At 34.3% G+C, this 22,908-nt stretch overlaps 4 protein-coding genes across 4 annotated transcripts; all 4 read left to right on the top strand.

Moving 5' to 3' along the window:
* The first annotated feature begins 1,127 nt into the window (after positions 1 to 1,127).
* Positions 1,128 to 2,645, top strand: LOC125824237 (uncharacterized). Its single transcript, XM_049503584.1, has one exon. The coding sequence runs from the start codon at positions 1,128 to 1,130 to the stop codon at positions 2,643 to 2,645; it is 1,518 nt and encodes a 505-aa protein (XP_049359541.1).
* A 156-nt stretch (positions 2,646 to 2,801) lies between these two features.
* LOC125824236 (uncharacterized) lies at positions 2,802 to 4,714 on the top strand. Its single transcript, XM_049503583.1, has 4 exons — positions 2,802 to 3,355; positions 3,432 to 3,734; positions 3,808 to 3,895; positions 3,974 to 4,714. The coding sequence occupies exons 1-4, from the start codon at positions 2,802 to 2,804 to the stop codon at positions 4,712 to 4,714; spliced, it is 1,686 nt and encodes a 561-aa protein (XP_049359540.1).
* Positions 4,715 to 5,040: 326 nt separating this feature from the next.
* On the top strand, positions 5,041 to 7,478 carry LOC125824234 (uncharacterized). The gene is made up of 7 exons (XM_049503582.1): positions 5,041 to 5,140; positions 5,724 to 5,968; positions 6,044 to 6,259; positions 6,359 to 6,451; positions 6,526 to 6,642; positions 6,744 to 7,133; positions 7,413 to 7,478. Exons 1-7 carry the CDS (start codon positions 5,041 to 5,043, stop codon positions 7,476 to 7,478), a joined length of 1,227 nt encoding a protein of 408 aa, XP_049359539.1.
* A 5,898-nt stretch (positions 7,479 to 13,376) lies between these two features.
* LOC125824233 (uncharacterized) lies at positions 13,377 to 14,660 on the top strand. The gene is made up of 4 exons (XM_049503581.1): positions 13,377 to 13,524; positions 13,675 to 14,214; positions 14,362 to 14,426; positions 14,532 to 14,660. The coding sequence occupies exons 1-4, from the start codon at positions 13,377 to 13,379 to the stop codon at positions 14,658 to 14,660; spliced, it is 882 nt and encodes a 293-aa protein (XP_049359538.1).
* The last annotated feature ends 8,248 nt before the right edge of the window (positions 14,661 to 22,908 follow it).

The following is a 22,908-nucleotide window of genomic DNA, read 5'->3' as shown; positions in this document are numbered from 1 at the left end:
TGAACATCAGGAGTACTATTCGTAACTTTTTTATCCTCGCATTGGTGACCATGAATTCTTAGTAGTGTTATTTATTGCTCCAAGTGAAAAAAAATCCAAGTGCCTTCAGAAGAGTGAATTGTAACTGCTTTAGCATTTCCTTGAACCCCTGCACCTCAAGAACTGTTATAGGATGACCAATCCTTTCATTGACATACATGACATTTTTAAAGTCTCTACTAAGAATTCATGGTACTTGTATAGAAGCACCTATAGTCTGTAAAGTTTGCCATGAGCTCTCTTTGACTTTGCTCATTCTTTACATACACACTAGTGACAATAGCTAAGAAGTTATTACCTCGCCTACAGAGTCAGTCAACACATTTATTCTCGCATTGGTGACCCATTTTCTACTTTGTCATAGCGACAATAACAACAATCAAGTCACTAGTGTGTTCTTCTTTATTTCATTTTTTTATTGTGGAAGTTGGAGAGAGATTTCCTTGGAGATTTCTTGTGGAATTATGTACATTTAGTGGAGAGTAGCTTGGGGACATCGTAAATGATGTTTTTCACTCTCCTAAATCCACTAGACCTCGTTTAGATTCAAATTCTTGATATTTATGTTGTATTGTTACTTTTAACTACTTAATTTCTTTTAATATCCTTACAACTTATGTTCCTTTTTTGTTTTGCTAGTTTTTCAGGTCATTTTCCGATCAATCTTGGCCGGATTGTGGTCTACATCTTTCTAGCAAACTTTGATATTTGTGTGTTCTTTGATTTTCAACATTAGGTACGCCATAGCAAGATCACTACTCATTTAATTTTCAATTCTAGTCATAGCCTCATTATTGATATTTTTTACTTTATTTATCCAGATTTCTCTGCCACACATGATCTAGCAATTTTCTTTTACACTAAATTATGACATATCACCATTACTGGAAATATAATGCTTGTACGCAATTCATGATTTTTTATAGATATATTTCACTGAAAATAAGCTTTTTTTTAACATAAATTGGTAATTTGAATTGTTGTTTATTCTTTTGGATCTTCATTTTTGTGCAGTAAGAGTCTAACAGATTCCCAGATAGGTCCTCAATTGAATTAATTAATTAATTGTTTTTTTCTTAAAAGTAGGAATGGATAAAAGTTGGTTAAATATTAGGAATAGAGTTGATCAAAGGTATAGAGATGGAGTGGAAGGTTTTCTTAATTGGACATTTAGTCAACCCGGGGTGAACACTATGATTCGATGTCCTTGTAAAGGGTGTATGAATACAGTGTTCAAGCTAAAAAATGATGTAAGAGGAGACTTATTAAAAAAGGGCTTCTGGGATTCTTATAAAGTGTGGGACTTGCATGGAGAAGTGTTAGCTAGAGTTGAAAATTCTAATGTCACACATAGAGATGAAGTAGAGGATGATAGCACTGAAGATGATGACATTACTGGAATGATTCACGATGCTTGTGGATATACAAATGTGGAGAATAATACGAATTCTTCAGAGGGTAATGAAGAGCCAAATATCCATGCAACAAAGTTCTACAAACTATTAAAAGATGCTCAGACAGAACTTTATCCTGGTTGCACAAAAGTCTCAAAGTTGTCTTTTATTGTTAAATTACTTCACTTGAAGTGTCTTAATCATTGGAGCAACAAATCGATGGATGAGTTATTAATCTTCTTTAAAGAAGTTCTTCCCAATGGGTCATTTGTGCCTACCTCTTTCTATGAAGCAAAGAAAGTTCTTCGTGACCTAGGCTTGGGGTATACCAAAATAGATGCATGTCAGAATGATTGTATTTTATATTGGCGCGATTATGCCAATGCTCAATCATGTCCCAAGTGTGGTAAGTCTAGATGGAAGTCACAGGAACACAAAGGCAAGAAAGTAGCTCATAAGGTATTGCGACATTTTCCTATCAAACCAAGGCTTCAAAGACTATACATGGCAAAAGAGACATCAAAGAAAATGAGGTGGCACAAGGAAGACAATATTGATGATGGTGTCATGCGACATCCGTCTGACTCAATAGAATGGAAATCTTTCAATGAGCATCATCCTACTTTTTCAGATGAATTAAGAAATGTCCGATTAGGTTTAGCAAGCGACGGATTCCAACCTTATGGAAATATGAGTACCAATCATAGCATTTGGCCTGTCATTCTAGTTACATATAATCTGCCACCATGGGATTGCATGAAGAGTTCATATTTCATGATGACACTTCTTATTCCAGGCCCTAAGTCTCCTGGCAATGATATTGATGTATACTTACAACCAATGATTGAAGAGTTGAAAGAATTATGGGATGGGGTGGAGACTTATGATGCACACTCAAAATATAATTTTCTTATGCGTGTGGCTCTCATGTGGATGATTAATGACTTTCCTGCATATGGGGACCTTTCTGGATGGTCAACCAAAGGAAAGCTTGCATTTCCTTGTTGCCATAAAGACACACAATCGATTTCCTTACGTAACAAGTTGTGTTATATGGGTCATCGTCGCTTCCTTCCCACAAATCATCCATGGCGTAGAAATAGGGTGTTATTTGATGGGAAAGTGGAAATAGGTGTCGCACCTAGCCCTTTAACAGGTGATGAAGCACTTATACAGTTACAAAATTTGGGCAATGTGAGTTTTGGTAAATGACAAAAGAGAAAGCGTAATGTTTCTGCCAATGCTTATAACTAGAGGAAGAAAAGTATCTTTTTTCATTTGCCTTACTGGAAGAGTCTTAGGTTAAGACATAACCTAGATGTGATGCACATAGAAAGAAATGTGTCTGACAACATTTTATCAACTGTGATGAGTATTGTTGGAAAGACAAAAGACACATTGAAAAGTAGATATGATTTGGTGGACCTTGGTATTAGGCAAGGGTTGCATCCAATTGAGGATGGAGATAAAATTTTGTTACCGGTAGCATGCTATGCATTGTCCCCTGATGAGAAGTTCAAGCTATGTGATTTCTTAGCTAATTTGAAGGTTCCAGATGCCTTTTCATCAAATATTTCAAGGTGTGTTAATGTACTTGAGAAAAAGATACATAGATTGAAGTCTCATGATCATCATGTATTATTGCAAGACATTTTACCAGTTGCTATACGTGGTTTACTGCCTAAGGAAGTATGTGAACCAATTATAGCCTTAGGCAAATTTTTCAAGAATCTATACTCTAAGTGCTTGACAATTGAAGATCTTGATATCCTTGAGGCTGAAATTCCAATCATATTGTGTAAACTTCAAATGGTTTTTCCTCCAGCATTTTTTGATGTCATGATTCATTTGCCAATACACTTGGCCAGAGAGGCAAAACTTGGTGGACCAGTTCAATATCGGGATATGTACTCGATTGAGAGGTAACATCTCATTCTGTAATTTCGATGACAATATGTTTTAAATATCATATTTTATAAATTGGAAATCTATTTATAGGTATTTGCGAACACTTAAATCATATATTCGCAATCCTGGTCATCCAGAAGGTGCAATTGTTGAAGGTCATGATGCAAATGAAGGCATTACATTTTTCTCACACTATTTTAAGAGTATCTCAACTAAGTTCAATAAACCAGCAAGAAATGATGATGGATTTGAATCAAATGGTGAGATGTCTATCTTTAAAAAAAGTGGGCAAACAAAGGGATGTTCTGATGGAAAGAAACTACCCCATGATGAATTCAACCAAGCAGTTTTGTATATTCTTCAAAATTGTGAAGAGGTTTCACCTTTCATAGAGTAAGTTTCTTATTATTCAGATTTAATTTCACATCAAGATATTTTAATTAACCTTAACTAACACAAAATGTAGGGAATACATGAGAGAGATTGAAATACAAGGTTCAACAAGACCTCATGGGATACTGAATAATGATTTTATTGATTGGTTTCGTGCACGTGTAAGAATTTACAAACAACACTTAATTAACTATTATTGTTGACATCTAAGTATGAACAATTCTTATTTTTTTTTGTAGATATTTGTACTAGCTTCACAAGGACGCGCAACTGATGAGCTCATAAGCTTAGCTGTAGGTCCAGAACCTTTGGTGCATCGATATTCAATATTTATGGTGAATGGATTTAGGTTCCACACAAAAGAGCTTGTGAGAAAAACACAGAACAGTGGAGTTCTTGTGAGAGGAGATGATTCAGACTCTAATAAGGAGTATTATGGTGTATTAGAGGACATTTACGAGTTATGCTACGTTGGAAATAGAAAAGTTCATCTATTCAAGTGTCACTGGTGGGATGTGGCTCGCCTAGGAAGAGGATATAAGATTGACAAATATGGTTTTACAAGTGTGAATACTCATTGTGCCTTAAATACAAATGAGCCATTTGTGTTGGCATCTCAGTGTGAACAAGTCTTCTATTTGAAAGACATGGTTGACAAAGATTGGCTCGTTGTTGTAAAGACAAATCCTCGAGATCTTTTTAATATGACTGAAGTTGAAGAAACAGTAATGAATGAAGAAGCTTATCAACAAGAGGAAGTGGAATGTAATATTTTGTGTCCCAATGACCATGAACCTGATATTCATGTGTCTTTATACAGGGATGATGTTGAACCACAAACTGTTTTGCATACCAATGATCAAGAAAATGAGGAAGATAATTTCATTAATGACAATCAGACAGATGTATCTGGGAGTGAAGAAACCGAAGAAGAGTTACTAGATGATGATGATGGTGAAGACAGTGATGAATACTTTTGATGATTGAGAAACAAAGACTACTGAAATAGATGTTTAACTCTTGTTTTGATAAGTTCTCTATATTTTGTTCTTATTGGGCTGACATGAAATTAATTCATGACATTTGTAGCTTTAACTTTGTAAATACAATCAGCGTTTTAAGTAGAATCAATGATTTACATTTCCATCAATGAAACAATAGTACTTGTTAGTAAAGTGTCCCACATTTTTTACTTGTTTAATATAATACTCTGCTTTATGAATCGATATTTTCCTTGGCAGGTAGATATAATAAGCTTTAATTTCTACTTCTGATACTTCTCTTTTTATAACTAATGTTCCAGGAAATGAAAGGAACTGGTCGAGGACGTGGACGAGGTAAAGGTAATAGTGGAAGAGATGGTGCAGGAGGTGGACGTGGAAATTTTCGAGAACGTGAATGTTTTGGTACTACATCTCAGCCACCAATACAACAAATAAGAGTTGATGAAGTATCATTGGAGACAACACATACACCTAACCCAAGTCAAGGACGTCTACATGTGGAACAAATATCAAGTGATCCTCTCCAAAGAACATCTCCAGGGACACAATAATCAAGAAATCTAGAAGAAAGTATTTGTCCCTCCCTAGAGGTTAAATTGGTGCTGGTTAGTTCACGTACCTCCCTAGTAGATAGACTCAATTGCTTAGTATCAAGCAACTTCAGCACATGATGAGTGCAGTTGGTTCAACACAGTTGACTGCTTGATGTTGATTTTGGTTCTCCTGTGATACTTATTCTTTTTGCAAGTATATTAGATGCAGAAATACGAGTGTATATTAGTTTTGTTAATTGTTCTTATCTATATAACGATTGAGTGTTGTTTGCTGTGTTAACTTTGTAACAAAATTTCTAAAGACTAAAAACCCTTTATGACAACAATTTGGGCTCACTGGTGAAGTAACTATGAAAACTAGTATACATTATCAAGCAGTAGAATGAATATTCACTAATACGTTTCTTTTAATGATAATTTATTCTTTGCAGTATCTCGCATCAATCGAAAGAGAGGAAGAGGGAAATATAAATCTAAAACTGTTGATATTAAAACTAAGTGTGGAGGAAAGATCAAAGTAATCATTCCAGATGATATTGATAGAGCTGTGGGTTCTAGGGCTAGAGATATTGTTAATTACGCAGGCTTGATCATGAGGAACAGTATCTCATTTCAAGATGGAAATTGGCAGAATATTGTTTCAAAACATGGAGAAACAATGTGGTATAAGGTCAAGGTAATAAATCACTTTCAAAGTTGTATTTATTTTATATTACTTGAATTATCAAATTTAATGTTACAATTTGTTCAGGACAAATTTGAAGTTTCTGGTGGGCTGCGAGCACATAAGTTACAAGGCTTTGTGATAAGCACTATGCAAAGACTCTTTAGAGCTTGGAAAGCTCGATTACATAATCACTATTGTGCCTATAGTACGGATGAAGACAGATTGTCTAATCGTCCTGAGGATGTTGAGTTGGAGGACTGGAAATACCTAGTTAAGTATTTTGGCAGTGAGAAATTCAAGGTAATTTAATTAATAACAAGAGCTATTGAATTTAGAAAATACCTAGTGTGGTCAAATGCTAGTTTTCTCTTTGAATAAATATATTTTGTTATATTGCAGGTTATCAGTGAAAGAAACAAAAACAATAGAGAAAAACAAATAACTAAGCATTCTTGTGGTACAAGATCATTTGCAGAAGTAGAGGAATCTACGGTGAAAATACATTTTTTCTCCTATTACTACATATACGTGTTCTTGTGTGTTTTCCTTATTGAATTATATTGCAGAGAGATCCAATATCAGGAGAATTAGACTCACCAGATAAAGTCTGGGAGATCCAACACACACGTAAAAGTGCTAGCGGAGAACGTGTATGGTTGGATCCACAATCCCAACAGATTCATGTAATTTTCTAAAATCATTGCCTTACTATCTTACTGACTTACTACATGTTAGTTTCAATATGTCCATTATGTTTTGATGTAACTGGTACATATTATTATAGAGCCAGCTCAAACAACTTGTTGTTCAACAAGAATCAGAAGAGATCGAAACTCCCATGACTAGGGATGCGATTTTATCCTCAGTTCTCGGTGAGAGATCAGGCTATGTTCGTGGAAAAGGATATGGGAAAAAGCCTCCTAAAAAAGCTCAAATACAACAGGCAGACATAGAGGCTAGTGTTTCTTCAGCAATGGAAAGTATGCGTCAAGAGATGCAAGTTGATATGGAACGAAAGCTACAAGAAGAACGTGAACACATGGCGGCAGATTTAAAAAGGAGTATGGAAGAAGATCTGCAAAAAAAATTGGAAGAGGAGCGTGAACACATGAAAGGTGAAGTTGACAAAATGTTCCAAGAACAATTGGCCGCTATCATGACTAGGGTGCAACAAGTACTTTATCTTTTTCTTCTTAACAATTCAATTTATTTCTTTGAAAGTTCTTATTTCTTACTTATTATAGTTATTGGCTTGTTTCTTTAAATCTGATTTTGAATAACGTATACAAAGAGTTTGATGAAATTATTGACATAAATACGAGTTAATCTTCTGGTGGAAGTTTGAAAATACAGGAATGTTTTCTTTGTTTGCTAATGCCTTTTCATACTATATCGTAGTTAAACTAAATTTACTTGTTGTCTTGTTATTTTGAGAAACGTGAATTGATTCCAGTTGTTGCAAGCAGTGAACTATTGTTTATGCACCTGTGGACTATTGTTGTCGTGTTGCAAGCAGTGAACTATTGTTGTCCTATTGCAAGCAGTGAACTATTGTTGTCCTGTTGCAAGCAGTGAACTATTGTTTGCTAATGCCTTTGTTTGATTGCCTTTTTTATTTACTGGAACTTGAGGATCAACCTGTGGTGGAGTTGCAGTAATCTTCTTTCCAGATTGCTTTGCCACATTCATTTTCTTTTCTTCTTGTTCCTGTTGCTGCCGACTCATTTTTGTGACAGCTTGAGTGCTGCCAGCATTTGTGTTTCCCTTGCCCTTGGTTAGTTCCTGCACACTTTGTGTGTGTTTCTGCACATCTAGATCAGTATATGGATTGTGTGTAGGAATAGAGATTACACGTGCTTGTGAAGTATGTTGTTGATCAGCTTGCTTGGTGAGACTCATTGGTGCTTGCTGCTGGTTAGTGTTCTTTTTTCTTTGTGTTTGCCAGTGATCCTCCTGCTGCTTTCCTCTTGTGTTCAGATCCTTTTGCTATCTATTCTTATTAGCCTCATTTTGACCTGGCTCTTTCTGTACCTGTGACTGCTGAGGAATAGTGTCAAATTCTTTTTTGTTTTTGCCTTTTCCATTTTCTATTTCCTTTCTTTTTTTTATGGTCTTCATCTCTTTGTTTTATCGTACAATCATGATCTAAATGACCTTGATGTTTACAGTAAAAGCAATAGTCAGGGATATAGGGAAATCATTCTTAGCCTGATTATATCTAAGACGATCAGCATAAGTCTGTAATAATGTATAAGGAACAGGTTCAACAATCTGTTCCTTTTTGGGAGGATAGAGAGGCTTTACTTGAGGTTGTTCAATTTTTTCATTAGATGCATTAGACTTGGGAACCTGTCTTTCGATGTTACTGGAAATTCTGGGAGAATGAAATATGCAAATAAGACATTTATCTTTTCCTATGTTATCTATATCACCTCTTCTATTATTTGAATTAGAAAGTGATTGTGTTTTTTCTAATTACAGGGACAAGTTTCTTAAACAATGGGGTCAATCTAAAAGAAGTTTGAAGGCCTGCAATGGAAGTTTTTGCTTTTTGACCATATGTATATGCATATACAATTGAAATATTTTTTTTATTTTGATCACATGTATGTATAATATGAATACAACACTAATGGAAGTACTATTATGTAGTTGAATTTTTTGTATTTATAATAGTTTCATTTTGTGAAATACTTTAGATGTTCATAATAGCTATATATTAAATTTAGAGAATTTGATTTATAGTTTTTTATTGTTATTATTGTTCATCAGTGGTAAATATTTAGTAAGGAAATAAATGTTGCAGCAAATGTTATAGTAGTTTTTGTGGCGACTTATGTTGCTATTAAAAGTAGGCTTTTGCAATGGAAAAAGGGTTTCCACTGATAGTTAATATATTTCTGTAGCGGGAGGAGTCGCTACTAAATACCTTTATTTAGAGGCGACATCAACTCGGCGCAGATCATTATAGGTTTTTGTGGCAGCAAAGTTGCCACTAAAAATCGTTATTTAGTGGCGACATTAACTCGCCACAGATCATTATAGGGTTTTGTGGCAGCAAAGTTGCCACTAAAAATCATTATTTAGTGGCGACTAGGCCAAATATGTGTATTGTAACTTTGGTTTTGGTGGCATAGTTATTTACATATTGTGACGCTTTATGTCGCCACAAATACTCTTTTATAGTAGAGACTTTCATTTGTCGTCACAAAAAACCTTTAGTTATGGAAGTACTACCAACGGGGAAGTAGTCGCTACTATATATCATTAGTGGCGACTTTATGACCTTTTGTGGCGACATTTTGCGCCACAATAAACACTGTTTCTTGTAGTGTGGTGAGGTGTACTTGAAAGGCATGCGTGAGGATATCTAGAATTTTCCTTGTCGGTCCAATTGTTTGACTTTGATAAATGTGATAGACGATCTTAGGCAACAATTTTGGGAGTGAGCCAAATTATTATACCTTCATCGTGACTATCATGTGATAGTGTGAATCCATTTTGGCACTATTTGAGCTTAATATGTTTCTTTGAAAACTTTTTGAACTTCTTAGCCTTAAAATTGGTATTCCTTTCTCACTCAAAAACCCTCTTGAAGCATTAGTTTGTATGAATAGTCAATTTAGGTCAAAAGTCTAAGGTTGGAGTGTTGTAAGGTAAGAGGAAAGAAACCAAGTAGAAAAATTGGGAGATTCATCCTTGTATCTTTGTAAAAAAATGATGGAAGCCCTACATATATTAATAAAAAAGTGAAAAAGTTGTGTCATCAATTGATGTTTTGGTTATCACTACAACAAATTCAATTATCAGGGACAAATAATTCCGTCATTTAAAAATTATATTTCGTCACTAAAAATCTTGTGTGACGAAAAAAATTTCGTCAATCAGTCGTCACTAGATGTGCGTCGCTAAAAGTATACAAAGGCGATTTAGTGCTTCGTCGCTAAAAGTATTATATTAACTACAAAAAAGAAAAATTGTCTCTATATGCGTAAACATTTGAGACATATTTATTTGTCATAAAAACTATAATTTTTGTGTAGTTAATAATAGTATGTTTTGTCACTTAAAAAGTTATTATCACCGACAAAACTACATCGTCACTAATTATTTAGTTTCAATTAGTGATGACACCAATTGTCTCTAAAGTTATATGTAATTTGTAGTTGAAAAAATATAATTTCATCACCAATGACTACTTTTTATATACAAAAAAATTCGTCCTAAAATATATAAATTAGAAACAAATTTATCCCTATAAAAAGGTTAACAGTTTTGTAGTTAAACCTATCATCTTGTCACTAAAAGTATTGCTTTTACTGACATGATATAATTGTGACAAAATTTTTATCATGATTAGTGACAATTACAATTGTCACAAAATAAAAAATTAATTCGTATTCAATAAAAACAAAGGGTGCGGGGACAAATACAGTTTTTCATTAAATGTAGTCAATTTATGACAATATTTTTATTTTTTGATAAAAATATTTGTCTTAATAAGTTTAATTTAGTCATTGATGATAAAAAAATTGTCACTAATTCACAAATATTTGATGACATTTATTTATTTAATATTAGTATTATTTTTTTAAAATTAGAGTTGCATAAATTAAAAAATAAATAATAACACATGTTAAATAATAATAAAATTCATCCATAATCATACTATTAAAAACAACTAAAACAACAAACATTTGATGATGGTCAAATTTGTAAATAGTAAATTTCACTATTTTCTCGTCAATTCAATAATTTATTAATGGGAACAAATTTCTCATATTTTACAAGATAAGACAATTCATATACGTAAATGTTTTACAAAGAAAACTCTCAATTGTAATAAGTAGCAAGAGAATTTATTAAATTGACTTCTTGACCAGTGTCGAGTTTATTCTGTAAATTTAGCATGAATCATATAATAATATAAACTTGACATAACATAATAAAACATCTAAGATAATAACAAAAAGTGTCACCCGTAATCATATAATTTAGAACTAAAATAGTATTGAAATAATATCTCATTACAAGTTTCTTATATTATATGTTGATGAAATAAATGAATATTAGTCGTAAATTTTAAAAATAAAAAGACAAAATATTGTTCCTCATATACTCATGTAGGCCACTTATTTAATAACTTTACTCTTGATTCAATTTTTTCTTGCATGTACCTGTATAAAAAGAAAAAAAAAAGTAATTTGATATGTACCAACTGGTATAATGATTTAAACATGATATATATTATCAAAATTTATAGTAAAAATGATATAAGAATGAAAAATAAACAAGGTAGATACTTACCCAAATTACATGGTAAAATTATGCTTCCTTCCTTTTCTCAAGAGACTGACCTACTTAAGCTTTGTCTGCAAACAAAAAAAAATAAAAATCAAGAATTAAGATAAAGAAAAGTACTAAATATATGGCGCAGTTGAAAAAAAAAATCATATTTATTGAAAAATCTCTAACAAGAAATTAATTCATAAGGTAGATATAAATAATTCTAGTTGAAATTAGCATACTACTTTCTAAACAAGAAAACCGGACAGGGGGAGATAAAATTTATTAATTGAAATAGTCCTAAAAAGGTCATTGGAGATTCATAGAGAGAAATAGCAAAAAGTGAGAGAGCACTGCATATTTATATTCAATTAAAAGTGAGAAAGAGTTGCTTATTCATTTTCTTTAAGAATATGTGTCAAATAATAAAACACTAAATTCAACAAAATAAGACAGAGATAGTGGAAGAGAGAGGTAATGTAGAGAGATAAGAGATGGAGGTGGATAATAACTAAAAGAGTGATTTGTGGAGAAAGAGAAAGAAAGGCGAGGAGTGGATGCCGCTATCTTTTCTACAAATTTGGAAAAGAATGCTCCCTCTATTTTATTTTTTCTCTGATAATAGTAAATACTTTTATCTGATTTTTTACATAAAATTTTAAAAAATAATGATTTTGACTTGATACAAAAATTTAAGAAAATAAAAATTATCTAATTTTTGACTTGACATGAAATTTAAGAGAGAGAATAATAGTACTTTTGAATCTTGTAAGCTTAAACTAAAGAATCAAAATATTTTTTTAATCTTTTAGTCTTAAAATGTCACGTGAAAAATTATAATTTGTTATAAACATATTTGTATTAAAGTGAATGTCTATTATGTGGAGTTCTTTGGGGTATGGTTAGGAATCCTACTTGGGGACCAAGTTAGGTTTCACCTATAAATAAATGGGTTTTTCTTCATTGTAAATCAGATCTATGAATCCCTAAATATCATTCAAGAAGAATAAGAAGTCTTCTCTCTTCTCCCTATTTTCTTCTCATTATTTTATATAGTTTCATAACACGTTATCAGCACGAGACTCTGCCATCTAAAGAAAGAGCGAAAGATGTGCACGTGAACTAAACCCACGCACGCCTTACCAAGGAAAAAGAGAAGGGCATATCAATCATTAAGATTACTGCTCCAGTGTTTGGATATTATTGGGCCTAATAATCCTTTTGTTATTCTTACTTAATTTATCTTGCTGAAATATTGTTTATGAATATTTAATGTTATTCTTTTTCTGTAGCTCTGGACTTGTGGTGATATCGTGAGATATTTAGCTAATTGGTTAAGCTATATCAATGACAAATCAGTGATTATTTGCAGATATTTGGGCAGAAGGTATGTGATCTATTAAGCTATATCTATTAACTACTAATGTTGATTATAATAAATCAACAATCTCAATTTTGTGTGTAATTATAATGTACGATCATATTAATGATCATTAAAAGTGATAAAATTACAATTGTTTTGAAGGCTTGAGGTTGAGCCTCATTGTGGGTAAGACGATGGATTCATGCCCAATCGCACAAAGAGGATAAGACGATAGATTCATGTCTAATCGCACCAAAAGGATAAGACAATAGATTCATGTCTAATCGCACCAAGAGGGTAAGACATCAGGTTCAAGTCTTGATGCACCATGATGATAAGATGTTGGGTTTAAATTCCATCGATTTATGGCCTAAAATGTCTTTACATGGATAAGACATTAGGTTTAAGTCCTAATGCACCATATTGATGATATGTTGACTATTAAATCAAACAATGTGCTTTCGTTTAAAAATAATCATGAAACCTATCCCATTGAAATCGCTCCATCCCCGAAAGTGAATGTGGTAGCAGTGCATAATATGTCTGAAAGAAGACAAGTGATTGAATAATGCACATGAATATGGAATGAGGTACTAAAGCTATCATAATTTGATATGCTCACATGTTTGTGTTCCATTCATGAAGAATGAGAACTTTTGATAAATGCTAAAAATATAGATTCATTCTCTAAAGGGAATAAGGTGTAAGCCACCATGCTAGGCGTGGAAAAGATCGCGACCTTTAGTCGTGGATGTGGTATCACCAAAAATGTCTCTGAGCACACCTAAATTGATGACGAGCATTGTCTATGCTGCAAGCTCGAAGAGGATCTGGGAAGATTTCAAGGAACGATTTGACAAGTCGAATTTAACCAGGATTTTCTATTTGTGGAAAGAAATCGGCATGTTAACTCAAGGTACAGATTCAGTAAATGTTTACTACTCCAAAATGTGAGATCTATGGGACGAACTGGATGTAATGGTCCCAAATCCGTCATGTGATTGTGTGGAGTCTAGACCTCACATGGAACACGTGAAACAATAACGATTACTACAATTTCTGGTAGGATTAAACGAGAGCTTTGCTCAAGTGCGAAGCAACATATTGCTTAGTTCATCTGTTCCAAGTGTGAATCAAGCGTATGCTACAACAATACAAGAGGAAAGCCAAAGGAAACTAGGAGTGACTGAAGGAGGACAGGAATCGATGACTATGCTTGCTGGAAGGAATTCTCAATTTCCTCCAAATCAACGCTTCTCAGGTGCAACTGGACAACAAAACCACATGCCTCCAAATGAACTCAATCTCCAAAATCAATCAAGTTTTCAAACGAGAAGAGCAGGAATGGTTTGTGAGCACTGTGGATACAAAGGACATATGAAGGATACTTGCTATAGAATTATTGGATTTCCTGCAGACTTCAAAAGCAAGAGGAAGGCACATCATGAAGGATCTACACCTTATGCCAACAATTCCACAATGGAGACAGGTAACAACTCAGGATCATCAACATCACATGGAGCATTCTTCACCAGAGGACAGTGTGATCAATTATTGAGCATGTTGCCACCAGCACCAACAGGAAGCTGCAGAACTGATGCGGCAGGTATGATTTTTGTCCAAAGTAGTTATGAAGTTGTAGAATGGATTGTGGACTCAGGTTCTTCCCATCATATAACACATAGTGCAAAAGTCTTGTGAGAAATGAAGAAAGTGTCTGATCTTAATTGTGATAAAGTTCAAACTCCAACAGGGAGCAGAACTCAAGTAAAACACACAAGAGATGCTATAATTTTAGGAGGTTTCTGTTTGAAGAATGTACTATATGTTCCAGATTTTAAGTTTAATCTGTTATCAGTGTCTAAGCTTACCAAAGATCTCAACTGTTTTGTTTCCTTTTATCCTGACCTATGTGTGGTGCAGGACCTTTCAAATGGGAAGGTGATTGGGATTGGTAGAGAGACAGAAGGACTCTATATACTAAAGAAGCACACTGAACCTGTCATTGGAGCAGTAGTGGGAGACAACGTTGATCACACACTATGGCACTAGACTAAGACATGCCTCTGTGGGATCCATGAACCACATTCCTTATTTGAAGAATAAAGTTGGTATAGGTACTCAACAAGACTGTATGATATGTCCTTTAGCTAAACAATGCAGGTTGAAATTTCCCCTTAGTAGTTCACAATCACATAACATGTTTGATCTTGTGCACTTAGATGTTTGGGGTCCTCACAAGCAGTCCACATATGATGGCAAACATTACTTTGTAACTGTTGTTGATGACTATAGTAGATTAACTTGGATCACTCTTTTACAATCCAAGAGAGATGTTGTAGTTGTCTTGAAAAATTTCATTTCTATGGTTTGTAATCAATTTGGCACTGGAATAAAGATTTTGAGATCAGACAATGGAACAAAGTTTTTTAACAGGCAAGTGAATGAGTTGTTGCTTAATTCTGGCATTATTCACAAAAGTAGTTGTCCTTATACACCTCAACAAAATGGTGTAGCTGAAAGGAAACACAGACATATATTAGAAATGGGGAGAGCATTGAAGCTGCAATCAGGCATTCCGGGAAGGTTCTGGGGTGAATGTGTGAAAACATCTGTGTATTTAATTAATCGGCTGCCTACACCTGTTTTGAATGGAAAATCACCTTTTGAACTATTACATGGGAAGCCTCCTTTCATTGAGCATCTTAAGGTGTTTGGATGTCTATGCTTTGCAAATGTTTTACCAAAGGGAGATAAGTTTTAAGCAAGAGCTAAACAAGGTGTGTTGTTAGGCTACTCCTCCACACAAAAGGGATATAAACTGTTAGATTGGGAAACCAAGGCTATTTTTATTAGTAGGGATGTGACCTTCAAAGAACATATCTTCCCTTTCAAGGGAATTCAGACAGAAAATGCTCATTTACCATTACTTTCACCATTTGTTAATGATGCAGATATTGTCAAGAAGGATATGGAGCATTGTGATGATTCTGTGATGTCATCTGGAGGTGAAAATTCCACTTCTGATAGTGTAGTTCTTAATCATGAGTCCACAGATGTGGCTGGCCCAAGACTCAACTCCGACATTCATGTGGATCAAAGTGAGGAGCTTGAACTAGTTGAAGATACTCTTCATAGTAATCCACTTCATCCTCAAGTCTCAGGTCAAAGGAGGACTACCAGATCTTCTAAACCTCCTATTTGGACTAAGGACTATGTTGTTCCCTCTAAGTTCAATCCTTATTCCATCACTAATCATGTTAGTTATGCCCATCTGCCTTGTAAATATCAAAGTTATCTCAGTGCTTTCTCCAGTATCACTGAACCTCAATTTTTTACGGAAGCATCACAGGATGTGAGATGGATGACAGCAATGCAGCAGGAAATTTTAGCTTTAGAAGATAACAATACTTGGACTATTGTGGATCTGCCTAAGGGAGAGAAAGTTATAGGGTCCAAGTGGGTGTACAAAGTAAAGTATAAAGCCAATGGTGAAATAGACAGATTCAAAGCTAGGCTAGTGGCCAAGGTTACACACAAAGAGAGAGACTTGATTATCATGAAACCTTCTCACCTGTGGCTAAAATGGTAACAGTAAGGACCTTGATTAGTGTTGCTGCTTTTTATGGGTGGAGTCTTTTCCAAATGGGTATCAATAATGCTTTCCTACAAGGAGATTTACATGAAGATGTCTATATGGAACTCCCTCGGAGATTCCATCGACAGGGGGAGAACAAGGTTTGTAAATTGGAGAAGTCACTTTATGGCCTTAAACAGGCATCTAGACAGTGGAACATCAAACTTACAGATGCTCTCTTACATTCTGGCTATTCTCAAAGCATGCATGACCATTCTTTATTTACCAAAAGACAAGGGGCTCATGTTGTTGTTATCTTAGTTTATGTTGATGATCTTCTTATTACTGGAAACAGTGGGGATCTGATCAAGGAAGCAAAGTTGACACTACATCAACATTTCAAAATGAAAGATTTAGGAGATTTAAGATACTTTCTTGGAATTGAAGTTCTCAAATCTAGGGAAGGAATCTTACTAAATCAAAGAAAATATGCTTTACAACTCATTTCAGATGCTGCTCTTAGTGGTGCTAAGCCTGCCAGCACCCCATTGGAATTCAATCACAAGTTTACTAGCTTGGATTATGACAAACAAACTGGTGCGACTGATGATCCAAAATTTAATGACATTACGGCATACCAAAAATTGGTTGGCAAAGCTGCTCTATTTGACAATTACAAGGCCTGACATTTGCTTTGGTGTGCAGGTGTTGAGTCAATTCATGCAACAACCAAAGGTATCACACTGGGAAGCAACTCTTAGAATCATAAGATATGTGAAGAAATCACCCGGTCTTGGTGTATTGTTGAAAAGAGGAAATGTCACGAAATTAACTGGATATTGTGATTCAGACTCGGCCTCTTCTCCAAATACCAGGAGCTCTGTTACTGGTTATGTGGTCAAGCTTAGGGACTCTCTAATCTCTTGGGAATCGAAGAAGCAACAAACAGTAAGTAGGAGTTCAGCTGAAGCTGAATATTGAAGTATGATTGTTGTACTTGCAGAATTAATCTGGTTAGCTGGTCTGTTGAAAAAGCTGAGTGTATCTATTACCATGCTCATAAAAGTATTTTCCGATAGCAAGGCTGCCATTCAGATAGCAGCAAATCCCATTTTTCATGAAAGGACGAAACACATTGAAATTGATTGTCACTTCATTTGAGAGAGGGTGAAATCTGGTTTTATTGCTCCATAATATCTCTGTTCTAGGTTGCAAATGGCTGACCTCTTAACCAAAGGACTTGGAGCAGGACAACATGATGAGCTAATGTCCAAGTTGGGTGTGTTAGATGTCTTCCACCCTCCACCTTGAGGGGGAGTATTGAGCTACAAACAAGCTGCCCAAATTAATGCTAATCGAGTTGGTTAAAAATCAGTAAGTTAGTCAGTTAGAGTCATGGACTAGGCACGTGAGTTTGTTAGAATTGATTGTAAGCCTATAAAGTCACACATGTATAGTGTGAAGAATCATCTTTTCAGTCTTCAATCAGAACATTTGGTAGAATGTAGATTCTCATGATTCCCTTATTCTCCTACTTGTTTTTCCTTTCTTCAAGCTATTTTTCAGTTTTCTCCATTACTGTTTTCCTTGAATTTGATTAGATCATAAGAAATTTATCATGGTATTGTATTGGACAAGAATTAGTGCAATTGAGGCACATTCTATAGTAAATAAGAAGTTTACAAATTCCAATACTTTCTTAATTTGACATGATTGTCTTGGACATCATTAGTCTATAATGTTTAGACGAATTATGGAAAATTAAAATGTACATCCATTGAAGAACCTAAAAAATCTTTTAAATGGTGAATTTTCTTGTACTGATTGTTAGCAAGGCAAGTTAATTGTGAGACCATCATAAACGAAAGTTGAGTTTGAGTCCCCTGCCTTCTAGGAACGTATACATGAGGATATTTGTGGACCTGTTCATCCACCTAGTGGATTGTTTAGATACTTAATGGTCCTAATAGATGTTTCTTCTAGATGGTCTCATGTATGCCTATTGTTATCTTGCAACTTGATGTTTGCAAAAATGTTGGCACAAATAATATAATTACGTCCACAGTTTTCTAATAATCAGATTAGACCGATCAGTGATGGGATCACGACTCACCTTTAGAAGGGGTAGAATAACTGAGAAGAAATAAATCTAAAAATTACTCTTAGAGTAATAAAATTGAAATTTACTCATATAATAGTAAATTAGAAATTTACTAAAGCAAAAGACACATGGCATAGTAAACTTGGAGTTTACAAGTACTAATAATTTTATTAGTTGGCATGAATAATTTGGTCATCCCAAAGATGTGCATACTAAGTAATAGACATACATTGAAGAACTAGAAGATTCTTCAAGAATTCTTTATGTTGCTTGTTCTCATGATAAGTGTATTGGATCAACTAATGTTGGGACTAAATCCCTAAATTTTGAAAATTATAAAAAGTGAATATGGTCCCGTTCACCTATCGTGTGATATGATAAAGAGATGCATTTATAAGATAATCACATGTGCGTTTGTTGTCAACCTGTAGTTTGACATTCGCAAAGTTGCTTGTGCAAGATAGTTGAGTTAAGAACACAACTTTCATAATATGTAATCAAGACAATTATCTTGATAATATTGATAAATATCCAAGATGATGTGACATTTAATGCCTCAGATAAATAGTCAATCATTGCTTATGAGAACAAAGTTTCATGGTCTGAAATATAATGTATTACATACTAAAGTAGTTGTATGCATCAGACTAATAAATTATGATCAATTTTTCTCTTAATTGATTTATGGTTAGGGATCAAATATTTTTCATCTGATAATTTTGATGTGCAGAATATGATTAGTGAATATACTATGATGCACAAAGATGGATTCTCCAAAATAGATTGAGATATATGTTAGTTTGTCTAACATAAGGGGAGCTAAGAAGCAACATAAGAGTTGTAAATGCTCCTATTGAATATTTCTAAAGGATAGAGTCTACGAGATGCATGAAGCATGATAGACTAATCGAATCTAAGTAAAATAATCCTTGAAAGAGGGGGAGGAACAAAGAATCAAAATGATCATAATAAGGAGACAATGCGCTCTTGAAGAGCTTAGGACATAACACTTCATGAAACCTCATGAGAGGGGTACGTACCTGAAAATGATGAAGTGATGAGATCTCAATAATTTATGTTGTATTGTGAATCGATACAAAATGATATATCATTGACGATGTCTTTGATACAGTAGCGCACAATATTGTAAAAGATTATGATGATACAAATTCTTCATCTATTAAAGTATGTTGGTGTAGAAATAATTATCAAGTGAAAAGTGGAATGATGCATCTTGGTAAGCTTAAAGCTTATTTGACTTGTAGTCTAGATACTAGAAGATGTCATACATTTAATATTGAATGTTGTCAATCACGTGACAAAATCAATGTGAAAAATCCTGAGGGATTCAAAATCTAAAGTATGTACAAGTTTTTGAAAAAATTGTTTATAATCCTCATATATAGATTAAAGCAATCAAGAATCATTTGTATTGTTATGCAAGTTGATGACTTGAATTGAAACTCTTGAAGAATTTTCAAAGGCAATAGATTATTTGCTTAAAGAAGTTGAAGAAAGGAACTTGCAGAAGTATTTGATCTTAAAGGTATGATTCATAAAAGGAGATAGAAGGAAGCATATTTCGTCAAAGCTTTTCTACACTCATGAGCTCCCAAGAATGGTGATATCAAAATGCAACAAGTTTGTTCAGGTAATACTATAGTTGATTTATTCACCAAGTCTCTACCAACTACAACTTTCAAGAAGATGGTGCACAAGCTTGGAAAACTAAGATTCAAGTCTCTGGATTGATGTTTTCATTAGGGGGAGTTAATACGTGATGTACACTTTTTACCTCACAAAGTTTTGTCCCATTGGGTTTTTCTTGTAAGGTTTTTAATGAGGCATACATAATGCGTATTATTAGATATGTGTACTCTTTTTCCTTCACTAGATTTTTTTATCACTGGGTTTTATCTAGTAAGATTTTAACGAGGCACATAATCTACCGACATTCTAGTGTTATAAACATATTTGTATTATAGTGAATGTCTATTATGTGGAGTCCTTTTAGGGTATGGTTAGGAATCCTACTTGGGACCAAGTTAGGTTTCCCCTATAAATAAAGGGGTTTTCCTTCATTGTAAATCAGATCTATTAATCCCTAAATATCATTCAAGAAGAATAAGAAGGCTTCTCTCTTCTCCCTACTTTCTTCTCATTATTTTATATAGTTTCATAACAAAATTATAGTTATTAAAAAAAGAAAAAGACATTCTTTTTTAAAGAAACTAAAAAAAGGAGTTAAAAAATTAAAATTAAAAAAGAAGAGAAGATAAATATGAAAAAAAGTTGGACAGAATAAATATATATATATATATATATATATATATATATATATAATAATGCAAAATTATAAATAGTAATGTGTCCACGTGGGCACATATATACCTTTAAGATACACTATTAAATAGTTTAGGGGTAAAAAATACGGTATTAAATAGTCTAGGGAGGTAATAGGTCCTCATGAAAGTTTAGTATCGCAACAACAAATCCGACCAAAATTGGGGTATTTTTCAGACCCTTATCCCTAATATATTAGTGTATTTCACTAAATGAAATGACAAAATAGCACCAAAATAATTTTAAACAATATTTTTGTTACGACCCAGACCGTCGTGATTGTCACCCACACTAACCCTCTGGTGGGAGAACCACTACTACAACCCACAAGCAACTAAACTAAAAACTAAAGTATTTAAGTTACAGAAGCAAGTTAAATAGCTAAAGACTGAAGTTTCTATAAACTTCCAAAAGATCTAACAACTAGCAATGCAGAAAATACACCTAGAACCTGAAAGTCAATGTACCAAACCATCTAAAGTTCAACAAGTCTAAACAAGAAGGGATACAACCCCAAACTAATGAACTAATAACTAACTAGAAAAGTCTAAGTCTGAAATGTGGACATAGACGAAAGGAGAACTCATGGCAGCCTAGTAGAACTGGCTCACCCTTGAATTCGATCGACGATCACTGATCTTCTAAACGAGTTCTGTCAATAGCCACTTGAAGATGCCCTGTACTCAACAAAGAAAGAGCAAGTGCAGTATCAGTACACAACCACAGTGTACTGGCAGGATCACGCGGCTATCCCACTAAGTGCAACATACATAAGTCAATACATCAATATAATCACATGCATAATATCGACATATACAAGATTATCAACATTTACGAACAATATACAGTTTTGCATTTCTCAAGATACACAAATATGACAAGTCATTGGTCCTCTCATGGAACCCAAACCCAAACAGTTAGCATACCGAAACATGATACCCGATCCAATGTTTATGCCGAAAAGGTAACCGATCCCATAATTATGCCAGGATGTGGCAACCGATCCAAGTTAGTGTGTCGGAATGCAACATCCGGTCCTTTCAACAAGCCACAATCACAATCACAAACTATATTCTCATAATCATACAATCAAGTCATGATTGATGGCATTTATCATTCATATATCCTCATTTACGATTAATGTGATCAATAATGCAACATTCACATACATACATGTATCATAATGAAGCAAGAACAAACATACATCACACAATCATAGAATCACAAACATCACCTACCTCGAAACAAGCTTGAAACCGTAAGAAACTTGATTCTTCCCTTTTCGGATTCGTTTCGCTTGTTCTTGGTCTACAAACAATCAATATAATACGGGAATCAATAAACAATCACTAATTACTTGGATTACTAACAATTCTATGAACCCTATATCAAATCCATGATCCCAATCTCCCAATTTAGGGTTGTTTCCACCATAGGTTCTAGATCAAAACCCTCCTCCATCGATAATTACTCATTAGATTACGTTCTACGGATCAAAAAATAGATTCGGAGAGTTAAAATCTTACATTTAGCCTAAAAAATAATGGAAAGCCGTTAAGAAAAGACCTGGGTTCGTTCCTTAGCACTCAAATTTGAAAATTGCAGAATAAAATGTTTTTGGGGTATATTTACGACTTTAAGTTGCGTCTGGCCTGCCACAACGGTCCTCACCCCATTACAACGGCCCTGCCCTTGCGACCAAAATCACCCCCAAAACTGTTTGCACGAAACATTGAGCTATTTGGGGAATTCGAAAACCCCTATTTCACAACACGCCTTTAACCAACACCACTCAGGAACTACCCGTTCACGCTAAAATCGATCCCGGGAGTTCTACTCACCTGAATTCAATTTCTTAAAGTCGTACGGGTTTCTTAACGACTTATTTATCTACTAATGTGATCAAATTCATAATTAGATCACCCAATTGTTACCAGATTTCCCTACATCTTAATGACTCCGATTTCGTCCAAATCTGGACTAGGTTGGGAAATCCCAAGTTACTACGAAAAAGTTTTCCGGCCCAAAATCTTTCCCTTTTGGCTTTTCTATAACGACGGAAATCGGACATTACAAAAGATACCAATATACCCATCACTCGTCCCCGAGTGACAAACTTAGGAAAATAGGCTAAGGAAAGAATGAAGTAGTACCTGAATCGACGAACAATTGGGGATACTTGTCTCGCATGTCCCTCTCGATTTCCCAAGTAGCTTCCTCAACTGGACGATGCTTCCATTGAACTTTCACGGATTTGATCTCCTTGGTCCTCATCTTAC

The sequence above is a fragment of the Solanum verrucosum genome, unplaced genomic scaffold (assembly GCF_900185275.1).
Source record: "Solanum verrucosum unplaced genomic scaffold, falcon-dt-bn FXZP01000291.1, whole genome shotgun sequence".
In the NCBI taxonomy this organism is placed as follows: domain Eukaryota; kingdom Viridiplantae; phylum Streptophyta; class Magnoliopsida; order Solanales; family Solanaceae; genus Solanum; species Solanum verrucosum.
Note: the sequence above shows the minus strand (reverse complement) of the source record. Positions and strands in the feature narration are given on the sequence as shown.